The 17950-nt window shown below is 40.8% G+C and overlaps 1 protein-coding gene across 1 annotated transcript in view; it reads left to right on the forward strand.

Moving 5' to 3' along the window:
* The window catches only part of ttc7a (tetratricopeptide repeat domain 7A), a 50322-nt gene extending 39134 nt beyond the window's left edge, over positions 1–11188 (forward strand). The window contains exon 21 of the mRNA XM_086160532.1: positions 9731–11188. Coding sequence (XP_086016658.1) covers positions 9731–9949 — 219 coding nt within the window. The 3' untranslated portion in view covers positions 9950–11188. The remainder of the gene's footprint in view (positions 1–9730) is intronic.
* The last annotated feature ends 6762 nt before the right edge of the window (positions 11189–17950 follow it).

Raw genomic sequence — 17950 nt, forward strand, 5'->3', positions numbered from 1 at the left:
AGTTCACTCCTTTTGGGAACATCAGGAACAGATCATTTGGTTGACGACTTTAGGTCCAGATCAATAGTTCTTTATTGAAAAGTTGTTTAATTACACACTAAAAAAGAAGAGAGCATTACACAATATCCCCTTATGCATGAAGTGGAGGCAGCACACAATGTAAATTTAGGCCTGCGCTTGGGACAGTAAGCTACTATTATATACAAATGTACAAGTCATGAACTGATCCATTAAACATGTGTGGGTAAATTCCCTGGTGGAAAATGAAAGATGGCCGGGTTATTTTTCCGTAATCACCCTGACGGACACACAAACCGCACCGAACAAAGAACTTCCCTGATGCGGATAAAAAAGTCTTTCACCGGAAGGATGTACCGATCAATACTGAGTCGAATCTGTGAGTCTGTGATTGGCCTTGCGTGCTTAATCAGTAACTAATCAATACCTTATTAAGTTAAATCAGATGGCGAGGTAGCTCGAGACAAGTTTTTCTCTTTTTTTGTGTTTGTTTAATTTACTGCAAGCACATTCTAATGTTTCTAATACATGAAATGGCAAGTGTTTACTAGTGTGTGTCTATGTGTATGTGTGTGTGTGTGTGTCTAATATAAATGAGTGGGCTAGCCAGCTATCAGCTGCTAATATTAACTCCCTCGCTGGCAGTAGTGATGGCAGCTGCTCATAATCATTGCTCTTTCTCTCCAATGTGCCATACTGTACAAGAACGTGGTCACATCGGCTCATTTCCCTCACGCTGTCTCCTCGACAAGCACAAGACTGATATCTCTTTATTATCCAAATGATTGCATAATATTCAGTCATTTCGCGAGATTTATCATAGGTGCATTTCCCAAAATAGAAACAAACTTTGGTTTATAACCGAGCAATGACAAATTCTGCTCAAATATTCTCCCTCCTGATCAATCCCCCACATTTCTTTCATCTGAGCGGACCCACTGTCTCACTTCCGCTCTATAAAGATCCTTCCTCGCCCACTTTCCACCCACTCGTGCGCTTAGTCTCTCTCCCAGTCTGTCTTCCAGATGATCCACTGGATTAACCACAGCTGCTTCGACCTATGAACTCTTTCTGTTGTCATGGTGAACGGAGCGGAGAGAGCTATTCCTTAAATCTGAAACTAGCGTCCATTCAACGCACGCTGTCTTAAAACACAAGCATACAATCCCATAGTCTCCATCGTGACCATAGATGATATCTCTTGACTTCCCTGACCACATAAGGCTAGTGGTCTTGTTCTTTCTGTGCACTTTGTTTTGTATGTGTGTGTGTGTGTGTGTGTGTGTGTGTGTGTGTTGTCCCTTTGGGATGAAGGAAGGTGCGCTTCTCTTCCATATTTGGCCTAGGGGAGAACCAATCCCAAGAGGTGAAACGTTGAAATGAAGCCAGCTGGCAGTGTCCTACTCTGGGTCTCACACAGGGCAGATGTGTTGTCACAGTGTGTGTGTGTGTGCGTGTGTGTTTAAACATGATTGTGTTTGTGTGTGCCTTCTCTCCCTCCGTGGATCGGAGACACATGGGCTGTTTGTGTGTTTTGGTGACCACACTGCATGTGCGTACGTGGATTAAGGCTCATGTTGTTGTAGGCACTAATAGACCAAACCACAAAAATGCTGCTATTATAGAGCAGTACATATTGTGGATTATATCTTAGACATACTAATGGACCACTGCGGTAAATAGCGGCATCCTTGAATTGTGATGGAGCCTAAGTGGGACAGTGTGTGGGACATTTCGTTTGGAGTGATTCCCATATTTCTGGCTTGCATCAGACGGCTAGAATACAACCGGCAATTGCTGCTTTCTCTGTGTCACTGGCTTCATGCATTTATTTTTATACTGTATCTGCTGTGGACACTTTATGTGCCGGTGGCCCATTTATTCTCCTCTGCCTTAAGGGGAATTCTGATTATATTCTTATACTTGAGCTATTATTCTGCAAAAGTACATACTGTACTTTCCTTGAATGTCCTTATGATCTTTTTCAGCTGTGGGTTATCAGGGTTACAGATAAAAGAGGATGCACTCCTCACCCACCCTGGAATCCTGCAGAATACTGAAAGTGAAAGATTTTATGCGATTGCACAGTGCCATCGGGAAACAATATCACAGAAAAGCAGCTTAAATTAGTAATATTTGGATTTGTTGTCTAAACATTTTGGCTTTAGAAAGCCATGGGGTGGAAGGGCTTGACCTGCAACAGAAGATTAGAAGTTGGAATTCACGACATTTTGAATTCAGTTTATCATGCATTTTAATCAGCAGGCAATACTTATATGTATGACAGTATAATAACTGTATTTGGTTTTAGTAGATGTGGGTTAGCCTAGACGTCAACTGAAAAGTTAAGTGAGACTAATTCACATTTAACTCACATGGATCTCGCACCTTCAAATAAAACACTTCTATTCAACAGAGTTAGCTTATAGATATATATTGAGAATATAGTTTCAGACAAGCATCAAAGTAGCATCAAATGTATAGATTCACAATTTTACTCTTACCTAGACATTATAGTTTTTTCAGTTTTCTTTGCAAATTCATTCATTTAGTCATGGGAAAATTCAACAAGATAACATCTGTCCCAAAAAAATCAGCAAGAAATTTAGTATACCAGTTTATACACTGATTTCATAGCGATGAAAATTGACACATCCTGTTATTTTTCCCTTACTGCTTTTTTCCATTTGTAGAAAATAATTTTCTGTGCATTCAGAATTACGTGTTACTCTTATACAATACGTGCGTCACTTCGGGGCCAACCTGAGTGAAGTAAAGTTGTAATTCTCTCCACAGCAGCCACAGAAAAAGGGAAATATGAGTAAGGGAAACCCATAAGTGGAAGCTCCTGTGGCGTGGCACACAACACTAACACACCACCAGCATCAACCTTGTGTGTGTGTGAGTGTGTGTGTAGTGATGAGACAGTGACTCACAGCTCTTTTCAGCTGCTGGTATTTTTGGATGGGTGAGGGTGTGGTACTCGCGGAAAACTGTATAGGGTTTTGGTACGTAGCGTTTAAGCGCGAATGGTTAGCTCAGGAGTATCATTTTAATGTATTCATTACTGCTGCCAATAGCTTCGGCCGAACCCTGTAGTTTTCTTTTTAATGTTTTCTGCTGTTATCTACCTTTATTTCAGTGCCTTTATTTTTTCAGCTGTCCACAAAATGTTGCCATAAATGTTGCAATGGTGCAAAATGTTGCCGTAAAATGCATGGCATGTGGTTTGCTGTATGACTTCCGATAGGTCACTGATCTTGCAATGTGGCCCTGCCCTGTTTCTGGGATGGAATGAAATGAATCCAACCCACTCCCAACGATCCCCCACTTCAACATCTCCCCTCGCTCTGAGTCAGTCACTTTACTTTTCTGGCTCTCCAGCGGAAGCACATTCGCACATACCTCTTCACGTATGCATCCTCACTCTCAAGGACAAGAACTTGAGCTCATTGAATTAATTGCGTTCCAATTATCAAATGTTTTGCATCTCTCTCTCTCTCTCCGTCTCTCTCTCGGTCTTTTCGTTCTCCTCCAGTGTGGATGGGGGTGGTTGTCAGCTGATTAGATCATGCAAATACATTATTTATAACACTTTTCTCATTCTCGCCACTTTATGATATTGCCTAGCAACCAGGAGGGAAATATATTCTATTGAGTAAGACCTCTGATAACCACAGAGAGAGTGCCGGCGTGAGAGAGTGAGAGAGAGAAAGACTGGGAGAGGGTGATGGGAAGAGGGAGAAGAAGGAAAGATAGATAGAGGGAGAGAGAAAGAAGCCAATGGAGGAGAACAGAGAGACAATTGGGAGCTGGTTGGTCCCACCGTTGCTATGTATGGCTCATCTGGGCTCACTTATTTTTTCCGTTTTCTTTGACGCCACTTTTTTTTCACTCTATCACCCTTTCCCTATTCATTGTTCCCGGTTTAGCTTTTTCTCGCCTCCTCGCGCACACTCGGTTCCATCTCCTCTTCCTCTTCCTTTCCTCTATAGATCCCCTCTCAGTCATTCCATCATCCTCTGCCCTTTCTTTCCCCTTCCTGTTCAGTCTCTCTGTGTAAATATGCATATTTAATTCAATAAATCTTTATTGTCCCCAGAGGGATAATTCTGGTGCAGCATATGAAATACAAATGCGTGGGAGAAAACCTACCATGCGTTCAACCCCAAGCAAAAGATTTTACACAAACAAATTTAGTTTACAGGACGGCTACGAGGAGCATCCTCAGATGAAGTAAATCATGACCTTTAACACATTTATTTTCCACGCTGACAGTTGAGTTTCTGCTCCTGTGCTTTACTGTGAATACCATATCTACAAATGCAAATTTCACCTTTTTTTTGTATTCGGGTCTGCCATGTCACTGTTGGTTTATTTTAAAATCAGTCGGCTCGTCCTTCAGTTTGTTTGTTTGATCGTCAACGAGATTTGATATATTGGTTAATTAAATCCCCTCAGACCTCATCTTGTGCAACCAGGCTGGCCTCAATGGAATTGACGGTGTATTTTAAAATGGATTTTTTTCAATTCGCGCTCCGGGTCCATATCTATGCCACCAAGGACAAGTCTTAGTGTCTGGTAGGAAAGGAAAATGAAAGTGAACAGGAATAGCTTTTCCCATTTCGACATGGCGATACACATAGTCTAATTGGTGGCGGAAAAACCTCGCGCCTCAGAGGACTCGATCGGATCTGCTGTCTCACGGTGCTTGGTATCACAGGTCACAGTTAGAATATGACACAAGGGCAATTTATGCAATATAAGGGAGTCGATGATGATATTGAGGCTTATTACCTTCCAAGAACTAGTGCGTGAGATGCATTTCCCATTGCACACATCCAAAAGCCATTTGACTAAGCTGTAAGTGACTAGGGGAAATTTATGATGGACCAAAATCAAAAAATCAGTTTTCCCCAGGCCCATTTTTACAATCAGTGTGCATAAATAGGCTCCCTGGCCCTCAATTTTTTGTTCAAGTAAAGAAAAATGTATCTGAAAACTTTGTTGATAGGAGGAAAAAATTGAAGGAAAACTGGCGCGGAGCCTGTGGATTACTTATCCCAGAGGTACGGAAATGTAACGCATTCTTCGTGTTCAGAGCAGAGCAAGGAAATCAACCTATATGTAATAATAACGTTCCTTAACAAATGCTCAATTACAGGTCAGTTACGCTGAAAGTCCAGCAAACAGAATTCAGTGCAATTACTTAAGTCGGGGTTCTCTTCTTGCTCAGAACTCATAGCCCCCTATTCCTAAAACAGAAGCCGGGCACATTTAACTTATATACACTCGTCTCCCATCTTAACGTTGTTTAACCCTGTTGTCACATTCATTATTTTTACATTTTTGTCTTACTTTCGGTCGGTCAGATCCCATCAGCCCTGCCAGCAACATGGCTGATAACGGCAGATTGTAAGTCTAAATTTAGAATTCAGCTGCTTGAACGCTGTCCCGAAGACAATTTATGTGCTGTTTTTTCACTGGGAACAAATCCATATGACCAGTTGGTCATTGATTGATTTCGTGCTTGTCATGTTTTTGTGTGCACAAATGTAGCCGGTCAACCATCTGTCTATCATTACTTGTACTCTCCACTCCAGTCATATACTGAGGTAACATACGTAGGTTCAAAAAAGTTTAGAAGTTGGATGGATGAATATATCATATCGGAGAATGAGGAAAGGTATCATAAGAATTGAGTTTTGTTATTCTTGTTTGTTTGTTTTTCAAATTTCTTTCAGCTTTTGCCATGTTAATAGCACAAAGTTGATTCATTTCTGCTTATCTTAAAAATGCAAGCTAACAATAATAATCCCCATATAAAGCAAATTTCAAGATTTTTTTTTTTTTTTTCTCGGATTCACTTCTAGTACTTGTGGAAAAACACTTTGTTGGATGTTTTTCTTTCCTTTTTTTTTTTTTTTGTAAGGATGAAAGCACAACTGCCCACTTGCTCAATTTGGCTTAGCTCGGTTCAGTCGTGCTTTTCTGGAGGGACAGGAAACAAACTTCCGTTGGCAAGCCAGATAAAATCGGCCGAGGTAAAAACTGCCGACAGATGGCTCGGAGTAATTAAAGCAAAACCAATTGATATCAGCTTTATCATCTTAATGCCAAAAACACTTGCTATCAGTCTTAATGTTCAGAAACACATTTCTACAGTCCTTTCCTCTACGCTTTCTTAATATCTCTGACATTCTAATGTATCATTTCTTTGGCTGAAACCATTTTTTTTCTTACAATTTGACCATAAATGATATCGTAGTAACTTTTTAAGCAACATCTCATTTCAGTGAGACGGTACGTGTCAGTCTGGACCAGGCTGCATTAACACATCTCACATTTAATCAACTACCTCATGGTAAAAATGCTTGGTTGTTGCAAACTAGTCCTCAGTATAGTCTTCAGCAGATCATATGCTCATATGACGGAGAGATGAATTTCAAACAGCCCTGCTTTTTCACCTGCTGGATATTTAATCACTTTCGATTGCCCATCTATGCAAGGACGAAGCCATTCACGAGTGATGCCTCGGACACACAAATGTTTTCAGTCTTCTCCCTATTGATAAGGGTTTGCTCTGCTGACATGGTTTGATCCTGCACCTAGAAAGGAAGCAGATCTTAAAGGTCATGTAATTTGGGAGGCTGGATTGCATATCCAACACATCCCACGTGTCTTTAGCTGGAAAGCATTACGAGGATTTCAGAGGTCCAGTCGACACCTTAAACTGTGGGTTGTTTTCCAATAAATGGCGGTGATTTGATAAAGCGCCACGCATATAGTGACAAAAAATAATGATCTTATTGATATTCTACCCATCATCCAGGTTCCCTATGCTGGTTTTCTAATGTTTTCAATAGCTTTAGTACAAGAAGCAGCTCTAAAACCTACTACAAGGATCCTTCTCTGGACCACATTTAAATCATCTCCCCCTCCTCTAGAGAAATAAGTCCTGTCTGAACAGTGCTCTAGGCTTATTTAGGAATAACAAGGAATACAACATACACCCATTTTTTTCAGTGCACACATGAGCTTGCACATCCTTTGACAGGTTTTATTCGCACCCAGGAGTTTAAATCTTCCTCTGTGTTTTCCTCACAGAAGCAGTGAGGAAAAAGAGGAAGTGAGAATCTGATTGTGTGTGTGTGTGTGTGTGTGTGTGTGTGTGTGTGTGTGTGTGTGTGTGTGTGTGTGTGTTGCTCTTATTGAAAGTTGCATCAGAGCCCCTAGACAGTTATGTGAATTTCAGCCCAATTAATCTGGAGCTTGTGAGCAGAGACTGCATAACAAGACTCGTCTGTCTGACCTCAGGCCAGGCTGTGTGTTTGTGTTGTTGTGTGTGTGTGTGTGTGTGTGTGTGTGTGTGTGTGTGTGTGTGTGTGTGTGTGTGTGTGTGTGTGTGTGTGTCAGTGAGAGAGAAAGACTAAGACAAAGACACACATAGCCAACCTAAGTTGGAATGATATTGTGCAAGAGCTGTGTCTGTGTGTGTGTGTGTGTGTGTGTGTGTGTGTGTGTGTTTCTGTATGATATGTCTGACATATTTGACTCTGTTGCGTGACGCCCTTTTCTACTGGGCTCTTAGACACACTGCACCCCAACTGAGAAGAGCTCTGAGGAGACAAAACACACACAAACACAAAGTTTGGCTTGACCTTTCATGTGATGTCAACTGATATCATACACAATGTCCTTCACACACACAGACACACACACACACACACACACACACACACACACACACACACACACACACACGCAAACATTTTCTTCAACACCTGCCTTAAAAAAGACATTTAACCAGTCAATGTATCCATACAATTTTCATGAAATATCCTTTTTGGTCCTTCAATTTCAAGTCTAACACAGATATGACCAGACAAACACACACACACACACACATACACACACACACACACAAATCATGCTCCCACAGTAAAACCAGTGAGAGATTGCATGCATACCCAGCACACTTCCTGGTCGAGCCCTAGGCATTTCACTGCCTGTCACGCCACAGCAAATGAACAGTGAACTGGTATATTCATTAAAATAAATACAATTGTCTTTAAATGTCAGGTTTTTATCACTAAAAAATTATTTTTTCAAGTTTATATTTGTTAACGACATTTTTTAAGTCATGTGACCAATAAGATGGGTGATGAGGCATTTTGGTCCCCACATTGAAGACAACCTCCTGTCTTTTATTTTTTAAGCTTTTGTCAGTTGTAATTACACCAAGGTTTAATTGCAGAGATCAGGGAATACAGTGACATCTCTTAAAATAGATCCCAACTGGGTAACAAGCATCAGAAGTCACACAGTCATGCAGGTTGAAAACAAATCCCCAGTTTGGCCAGACTTCTCTAGTGAAGTGAAATTCCTCTTAAGTTTATTTCCCCCTTCCACTTCGTAACCTGTATTGCTTTTTTGATTCCAGAGTGAAAATATTAAACAGAGGGAAGACTGGAATAACATTGCTAGCTGATATATTTAAAACCTGAAATACTTGTCCGTTCGCGGAAGGAAAATAAAAAGAAGGTTCATCCACGTTGTGGTTTTTTGAGTATTCACAGGCTTAAAACTATGTTGGCCCAGCAGTCACAACTGATGGAAACACATATAATCCACTTTCTCATCATATTGCTTGTGTGATGCTTGCAATTTCATGTATTTGTGAATTTTCCCCAGCCAATCTCCCACCAGCCAAACACAGTACCTTCCTATTGCACGGCTTTGGTATTTGGTCATCTTAAACTAGACCAAGGGACAGAAGATGTTTTAATCCAAGATTTATTCTTTTTTTTTGTAAAAGCCACCATCTGCTGCTTGATCTTACCATAAAGAATGTTTTAAGTGGTTTGAAGGAGGAAAAAAACAGCAAAAACCTGTGATATGACCTTTGTTGTTAAAAGTAGAACATGTCATAAGCCAACTTTTAGTCGGTAACTATCCTCAAGAGTGGGGTTAATTCTGGTATACTGCAATTATCTCAAATATAAAAGGACAAATTAAATGTAGCACAGCACCATTAAACCATTGTAGGTTCAGCTACTTTTTATCTGTTCTTCAAAAACTTTTAATTTGAATTATTGTGTGAGCGAATATGTGATTATAGATTAAAAAAAATGAGCCCCCATCCAGAGACAATGAGACTGCAACCTTCCATGAATTAATTCAGTAAATAAATCTAAATGCTGTTTTCGGTCAAAAATACCAACCAAATATTACCACGTTTGAATTTTGTCATCTGCTCGATTCTTCCGCCAATGATGGTTCTCAAATCCGATTTGTGTAAATTGTTAACGAAAGCTTTGGAATCAATAAGTTTCCATTCCGTCCCTTTTGGTTTGGTAGTATTTTGGTTTAGATTTTTTTTTTTTTTTTTTAATTGCAGTGTTGAGTAAATGCTGTTTTCGGTCAAAAATACCAACCAAATATTACCACGTTTGAATTTTGTCATCTGCTCGATTCTTCCGCCAATGATGGTTCCCAAATCCGATTTGTGTAAATTGTTAACAAAAGCTTTGGAATCAATAAGTTTCCATTCCGTCCTTTTTGGTTTGGTAGTATTTTGGTTTAGATTTTTTGGGGTCTTTTTTTTTAATTGCAGTGTTGATGGTTTTGACTTGAAATCAATAGTTTTGATTGTAAATATCGTCCTGTATGAATACAATGTGAGGAAACTAATGCTCAGTCATCCCGCCAGGGCCGGCTGCTGGTGAAAACCGGGCGTGCCCACCTCGGGGAGAAGGTCCTGCGAGAAGCGGTTCAAGCCCACAGCACTTCTCATGAGGCATGGAGCGGCTTGGGTGAAGCCCTGCAGTCTCTGGGCTCCAGCCAGGCCCCAGACTGCTTCTTGACGGCCCTTGAGCTGGAGGCTTCCTGCCCCATCCGACCTTTCACCATCATCCCCAGAGAACTGTGAGGGGTTTACGTCGAACTCTCGTTTTTCGTCAAGCGCTTAGCCAGTTGTGTAGATGTTTATTAATTATCATGGTTATAGTCAGAGGTAGGGATCGCGCTTTATTTGCTTGTTCTATCGGATTTGATGAACAAATGGTTATGGGTGCAGCCGGAGCGCTGCGCTTGTCATTTTACACAGCGGAATACCTACTGTAAATGTCAGGATTAGATTATTTTCATAGGAAACACAAGCATGTTGGAAATATTCAATATATACATTTTATTTTTTATTTTTTCATTTTAGAAGTCTGGGAATGTTGGTTATTCATGATTGAACACAACCGGGACAGCTGTTCTTCCCTGTTCTTTCTGCTAAGCTCAAATAACCAAATATTTGAATGGCACCAAGGTTGACTCAGTGAAAATAATTATGTTTTTTTTTTTTGTTTGTTTGTTTTCATCCATAGTTCTGTGTTTGCATAGGAAATATTAGCTCTGGGTTTAGCATAGCATTCTGTCTGTGGGCTGTAAAACAGCCCTCTTATAGTGATGGTGACATATATATATATATCTATATATATAGATATATATATATAGATATATATATATGTATAGATGTAGATATCGATGAAATATATATATAATTACTTTAAATATGTTTTTTTACTTGCATTCCTAAGGTGTCGGGCTAAAAATTACAATGGATCTTGTCAAACCCAAACACTTTATAGCAGAAATATATTATGCTACTGATATATTTCTGTATTTCTTCTATTTTTCTTCTCAGATAAGGATCTTAAACCAAATGTTGAACAGATCATTTATGGATGTGATCATTTTTTTTCACTCTGTAACAGACAATGGGTCACCAGGCTAACATTTTCTGAATAACTATCTGAACGTTGACAATGTTGTTTCATTTTTAATTGGATCAGATCCGAAATAGATGTAAGGTTTTCTTTTTTTTCCTGTCATTTAAGTTTTACAGACAAAGATCATAAAGGTATCGAATGACAAGGCTGCTCTGGCTAAGAATCAGTGAGACTTAACTAAACAATCTTTAAATTCTGTAACATTAAGAACTCTTCCTATAGAACGCAGTTTTGTATCTGCTAATTTACATCCAAAGCTCTCATGTGAACATAAACATCTCACAACTCATGCAGGGAGTAACATTTTCGTACGCAACTTCGGGTACATACTTATACAGTATACTGGGCTGAATCGTCCCATTTATATCCATTAAATAATTCATAAATCACTGAGATGTGCTGGTTACATCTTGTGATAAAATGTTTGTTGCTGTGTTCCACTGTATGTTGAATTGCAGATGTATCAATTTTGTATAACCTGTCGGTCACGGAAGCTACTCCACTTCATCTTTGCATTGGCTTTTGATGTATTTTTAAAGATCATGTTGATTGGCACTACTTTTATGTAGGCAAACACACATCAGCTCCTCCCACTCATCATCAAATGGGAGCTCATATGTAAAAGCGAGGCCGTTTACTCATCATTCCACGTCATTAATGTGCAAGCATGTGTTTTTTATGCGGTGCGTCTTCTTCTACATTCTGCCCGTTCGTGAACGTGTATGGGTTTTTAAATTATCTCATCGGGAAGATAGTTTTTCCCTGTTTGTTGTGCTTGTAACATTTTAAATTTTGAATTTTGAAAAAAATCATCTGTTGGTAACACTCCCCATTATAAATAATAATAGCTTTAAAATCACTGCTAGATGTTGCGTCTTCACCTGCCTTGTCAGTTGTGACTAATGGACATCACTTCCGAGTGTCTAACCACATTAATATGAGCAGTGGGACTGGGCTACTGGCTTATGTAATACTGCCAGTACAGTTTTCTGCCTCCAAACTCCCTACTCCTCCTCCTTCTCTCTCTCCCCCTCTCAATCTCCCTATGTCTCTCCCTCTCTTCAGGCTTGCCTGATGTGATGTGATGTGGCTTGGTTGCCTAGCAGCCATCCCCTTGTTTGAGTAACTGGGGAAAATGGAGAGATATTTGGTCCGCTGAACAATACACACACACACACACACACAATGAGAGGCAGATAATGCCCCCGTTGTGTGGTTTACAGGCTTGACAGTGTCTGTTTGATGTCTGCTGTTGCCATGTGAGGTAAGAGCCAACTATAATCAATGTCGCAGGCTGGTGTAAATTGATTTGTGTTATGGGAAGAGTACCTGCCTGTGCTCTGAGCAAATCCCTTTTTCTTAACCCTTTTCTCCACCGCAGGCCTACCGGCCCTCATCTCCTGCCTTCGGTGCTCTTTTCAAGTTCCTCATTCGCCCACACTCAGTATGAAAATCCCTCATTCATCAATACTTCGATTCGTGCAGGATTTATTGATCGGGGTCACCCCTTTGCTGCCGTCAGAGAAAAATCTATCTTTACTTTTTCCCTCATCGCTCGCCAGCGCTCCCTTGTTCCAGCCTTTCCTCATTAGCACTGTGTGTGACACCTACACGGGGGCTTTGGGAGATGAATGGTCTAATCCCTGCGGGTAAGGAGTGAAATATTACATGGTGAACGCACACATGCACAAACACGCACATGCGGTCACAGAGTTGCACACACTGAAAAAGACAACCTCATGCACACACTGTGTGGTACAGTAGGTATGCACTTGCACACACACACACACACACACATGCACATACACATACCGTGGACTTGACAGCTCTGCTAAAAGGAGACAGATTAATGGAGGAAGCGGCCTGCTGTAAAGCCTCTCAGAATGACAATGGGCTGATGAAGCTCTATTCACCGGACAGAATGTCATGACATGCGCATAGACACACACATCACAGGTGCGCGCACACACACACACACACACACAGAAATATGTGTTCACCTGGGATCAATGAGCCAAATGCATCATATCATATGGTAGCTATATGTATGTGTTACTCTTATCACACATGCTGTTATACTTTAACATCACAGTGCTGTGTGTGACATGAGATTTTAGGTGGGCAGAACAGATAAAGTGTACTATTATTATTTTTATGCCTAACATAAACCCCTTCAAACAAATGTAAAAGAATCGCAAATTGTAGATAACATGTTGCTAGTTCCCTGGTCCAGAGGGCCTATCAAAATATAAGAACTTCTCCCGCCCGAAATATTCACATTTTAAGTGCCCCTGAGCAATAAACCAAGGGGCGTGCATGTCTGCATGTGTGCATGCCTGGTATTCAGGTCATGGTTGTGTATGTGCGTGATTCTGCCAACCCTGCAGGGGCACATGGAGGGCATAGGCTGGGTCGTGCCTGGTGCCAAGAAGGAAACCATAAACCATCATTGTGATGTCCAAAGAAGGATGGGGAGTCATGGAAGAGTGAGGGGTATGAGAGGGAGGTTAACTGGATCAGATGTGGGTCCATGATCTGATATATAAATGAAATTAGGATTGGGAATGATGTTAATGTTCACAGGTCAGCAAACTATGTAGTAAAAATGCAGTCAAGAAACATTAAGTAAAACATACTGTATGCTTCAGCAGATACATGGAAGATTAATATAAAATGGAAAAAAAAAATGAAGTTGTTTGAACCAGTTATCTAATTTAATCCTGTTATGTAGAGTTAATACAGTGTTTATATGTAAGATATTTGATCTCCTTTTATTGATAAAGGTTGTTATAAGCTTCCTAAATAAATTAAATACAAAATGGGATGAATTGATTTTCCTTACACTTGAGTTGTCAAGTGATGCTGAAACAGAAGAAAACAGCAATGCTGTCTACATTTTAATTCCAACTACATTTAGTTTTTACTAACAGAACACATAGTATATCTACAGTATGAAGTTAAAAATATCAGATCAAAGTCAATACTTGAAGTCATTGTATCTTGTAACATTATATCTATCTAACCCAAACCCTAATAAAAGCAGAATAATAGTGTATATTTTTTCTTTATACTAACAGGCTACTTATAGCAGGCTATACTTTAAAAAACTTCATTGGCAGTTCACAGTCAGAAATTACTGAACATTAATGGTTTCCTGAAATCTTTGCTGCAGTATATGGAAAAAATGCTTTTGATCACATGGGAAAATAAAGTTTTGAATTTTAGCAAAAAAAAAAAAACAACCACATTGTAGTTTAACAACTGACACGCGGAGTTGTCAATACAAAGCCAGTAATCTTAAGAGAGAACAACATCTGTGGTATTCAAAAAACAACAAAAAAAAAAAAAACTGAAGAAAAACTGAAAGACTTCCTGACACCAATGCATGTTTTTTATTCTTATTAATGCACTGTGTAGCAGTCCTTGTCATTTTCCAGTGTTTAAGCAATGACGCTACCTATAGCTTTATATCAAGTTTAGCAAGTTTAGCAAAAACTCGTATAAGCCGCATCTGTTCGAAGTGAATGAGTAAAAATATTTTCGCCTCATTATGCGGCATTATTCTGTTATTAATAACAAACATGAGGGACAACATGACCAAGAACTGAAACTACATATATAATGATAAACTGTACAGTGAAATAAAATTACAAATACAGCTGTCGCGGTTATCGGTCATCTGGCAGCCCATGTGTTCTTATTCATCAGTCACTCCAAACTCACCTGATCACCCTCCAACGCTCTTGGGCCACGTCCACACACACACCCCGAGAGTGCCAGCACCATTACCCGCTTAAACAATGACCCCCTTGTTTGCCAAAAGTTGCCCATTGGAGCTGATTAAACTTTAACATGCCATTTAATAGAAGCCTAATGTTGCTCCCATGTGTCTGTCAGCAGCTCGAGGAGGGTAAGAGGATACCTGGTCACCCGCCTGGCTTGTCACTCTGCCTGCCACATTCCTCAGCTCGCTAGTCATCACCCACAGTGTGGGATGTGGCGTTGAAAGGGAATGTGACCTGAACTTAAAAGAAACCTGATGTAAAAACCTGTTACCTTTTCGCTGCGCTCTCTCGCTGCAGTTTATGAAGGCACTTGTGTGACTCAGCAGGCGAGAGAATATAGGGGGGCTATTTTAGTTCGGCACAATGTCAATGTGAAAACAATGGCTGCTGTGTTTTGTATGTTTGTCTGTTCGGCAACATTTCGCTCAGACCCAGACGCCGATAATGGCTTCTGTCTTTCATCGAAATTGAATAGCGGGCAATTACATGTAACCTTGCTTTTTTTTTTTTTTTTTTTTTTTTTTTTAATTCCACCTGCATTCTTATGTCATTATTCTGGAACAAACGTCGCATTTTCTCAGCGTGTTGCCATGAGTTACTTGTTAATTTGTCATCTTTGACTCCTGCACAGCTGTATTGCGGAGCACTGGGGTCAACTCCTGTTGTAAGCTGCCAAAAACACAGATTTACCCCACTGATGTGCTGCACTGCTTCCTGAATGTCGACCGGATCTCATTAAGCCGTTCTGGGAAACCAAAGTTGATGTTTGTGTCTGTTGTTGTGACCTTCCCCGACACCAGATGTTCTCATGACCTTTCAATGATATAATTCCACTGTGCCACTACAACTCGCATCTTAAACCTCTTTCTCAAGCCTCACCTCAGCCTTCAAACCGCTGTGCCGATTCACCGCCGCGTTGATGTCCTTTCAAAGCTTCAATACAACAAAAACACTCTACAGACAACTATTTGAAATGTTCACTAGCCAGTGTGGATGGTAGTGCAAAGAACCTATGAGAAGTGAGAATGTGCCAGTGTTCATTTACACATTAGTTCGCGTGTGTGCTTTTGAAAAGCTGTAAAGGATGACTGAGTGTGTGTGTTTGTGCGTGTGCATTCATCGCATTGTGGGTATTCTCGGAAACTATGTGTGTCTATGAGGCAGAGCTTGATTGGCAGTGGAAGAGCGGGTGCCTCACTGTTCCTGCAGTTGAGGCAGACTGTAGGAGGTGGAGGGTGTTAAGTCGTCAGTATGGGGCATATGTCAGAGATCATTGCTGGACTGTGGGGATCACTGACATGAGAAGGAAGGCAGGGCTCTGAGGGTTAAGAGAGGCAGAGATTAGTCGGGGCTTGATGCCCTGGCCACGGGAAGAATAGCTGCTCACAACTTGCAAACACACATTCCCGTGTCTCATTACTTTTCTCTTGCCATGGACAATCTTCCTCACAAGTACCGCATGCCCTGCCTTCCAGAGTTCGTATTTGAAACCCCGCGATAATAAGATTGTCTTCCTCTTCCAGTGGAACTGCGCTCTCTTTTGTCTCTCTGATAATGACAAGGATAATAAGAGGGCAGCCCTTGAACCTCTTCAAGCTCCTAAGGGTAGGCAACCAAAGGAAAACAGAGTGGTGGGGGATTAAATTCGGAGCTTGCTAGACGCTTCATGTCATAATATTCACGACAACTCGCATGATTCTTGTCCCAGGCTGAATACTTAACTACTATCAAAACATGCAGAAGATGCAATTCGGGAACTAATGGGATATAATATAGATCTTAACGTCGCTCGAGTCCACTCGTCGCTAATCGCACAATGCCAAAATAGGCCTCTCCAGTCTGTCCTATCCCTTTGTTCATGAGACTTGGTGCCCTTGAGCAAGACATCCCCAGTAGCTTGAAGTCAGATAGCAGCCCTAATGTGGGACACATTTGGCTCGGTCACTCCACCAGGACGGATGTTAGGGAACCTGATAAAATAACACAGGTTTGATTTTGGTCATGGCTCACATTGTGTGGGCTGGACGAGGATGGGCCACAGACGGCGGGCCTGTTGTTGAGGTTGTCGGCCGCACTCATGCTCACTCAACACCATCAGATACCTGAAGAGAAAAGAGATTTAGGCCAAACTGCCTTTGCCGTCAAGGACTCTAAGAATGTGTACAATTCCCTCACTAACTTTCATTTGATACTTTTCATTATTTCATCACGTTAAGTTCCCAACTGACACTTTGGACAAGTATCTAATGGAAAGAGTTCCATGTATCATTACATGGATCATTTTTGCTGGTTTTCCACCACATCCAGGGTGAATTTAACATTCTTATTTCATAGTTAACAGGCAGATGGTAAGTGATGTGAGAACTGAAGGTGAACCAAAATAATATACTAAAAGATTATGAAAGAAGCTGCCTATGGGTGGAGGGGTGACATGCTTGTTTGTTATTGCTTTTACATTGCATTTTTTGGTGTGATCCACAGCTAATAATATTGCAGTGTTTATCTCCATCTACATTAATATCAGTCCGTTATCTGAACGTCTGCCACAATACAAACTAAAGATCAGCTTTTCAATCTAAGCCAAAAGCTCCATTTGTGAAAGAGAGCTGTAAGACTTTTGTGATAATGACATCGTGTTTCCTTGTACTATAAGTGGCTCTGGACGATTATTCACGCATTTAAACCTCAACCAAAACCGTCCAAATAAAGTGGGCTGTAATTACAGTTGTTTGTTTTTAACCTCGAAGCAGAAGTTGTGTGGGCTGAACGGATGAGTGTAACTCTCCACTCCCTCAGCAACTGCGATGAGGAATTCTGTTGCTCAGAGGCATGGACATTTTGAGTAAGCATGGTCAGCAAAACCATTCTTCCAATAAATACACAATTTAAAAAAAAGGATCACACCAATAACAAATTTGCAGTGTGTTTGTTTTTACCTCATAAACCTACACCCTGCCGGGCTATAATCTTCCCCGCTGTTATTGTCCTACGCCGACTCGATTCCTATCACTGCTTCTCACCATACCCTGACATTATTGGAGACATTTGTTTGCTTTGTCCAGAGAAAGAGAGGGTATGCGGAGTAGGTAGCGATAAGAATAGCTGTTTTATTGTGTGCCACTGCCTTGGCCCCTAATACTGAATGTGTTATCTGAGGGTGCAGCATGCCACACTAAGCTATGTGCATGTGACGCATGGCTGAGCAGCATTCCTCCTCCTGAGTGCATCGCAGGGCAGAGATAGTAGGAAGGCGAAGCAGCCTGACTGCCAACAACACAGAGGAAGAGAGAGGAGCGAGAGAGAAGAGATGAAGGGGGAAGAGCAATACCGGGAACATGTAGTTAAGTGGAATGAAGTACCCTTTGT

The sequence above is a fragment of the Fistularia commersonii genome, chromosome 2 (genome assembly GCF_037954325.1).
Source record: "Fistularia commersonii isolate RoL2024-O1a breed Wild chromosome 2, RoL_Fcom_v1.0, whole genome shotgun sequence".
Lineage (NCBI taxonomy): Eukaryota > Metazoa > Chordata > Actinopteri > Syngnathiformes > Fistulariidae > Fistularia > Fistularia commersonii.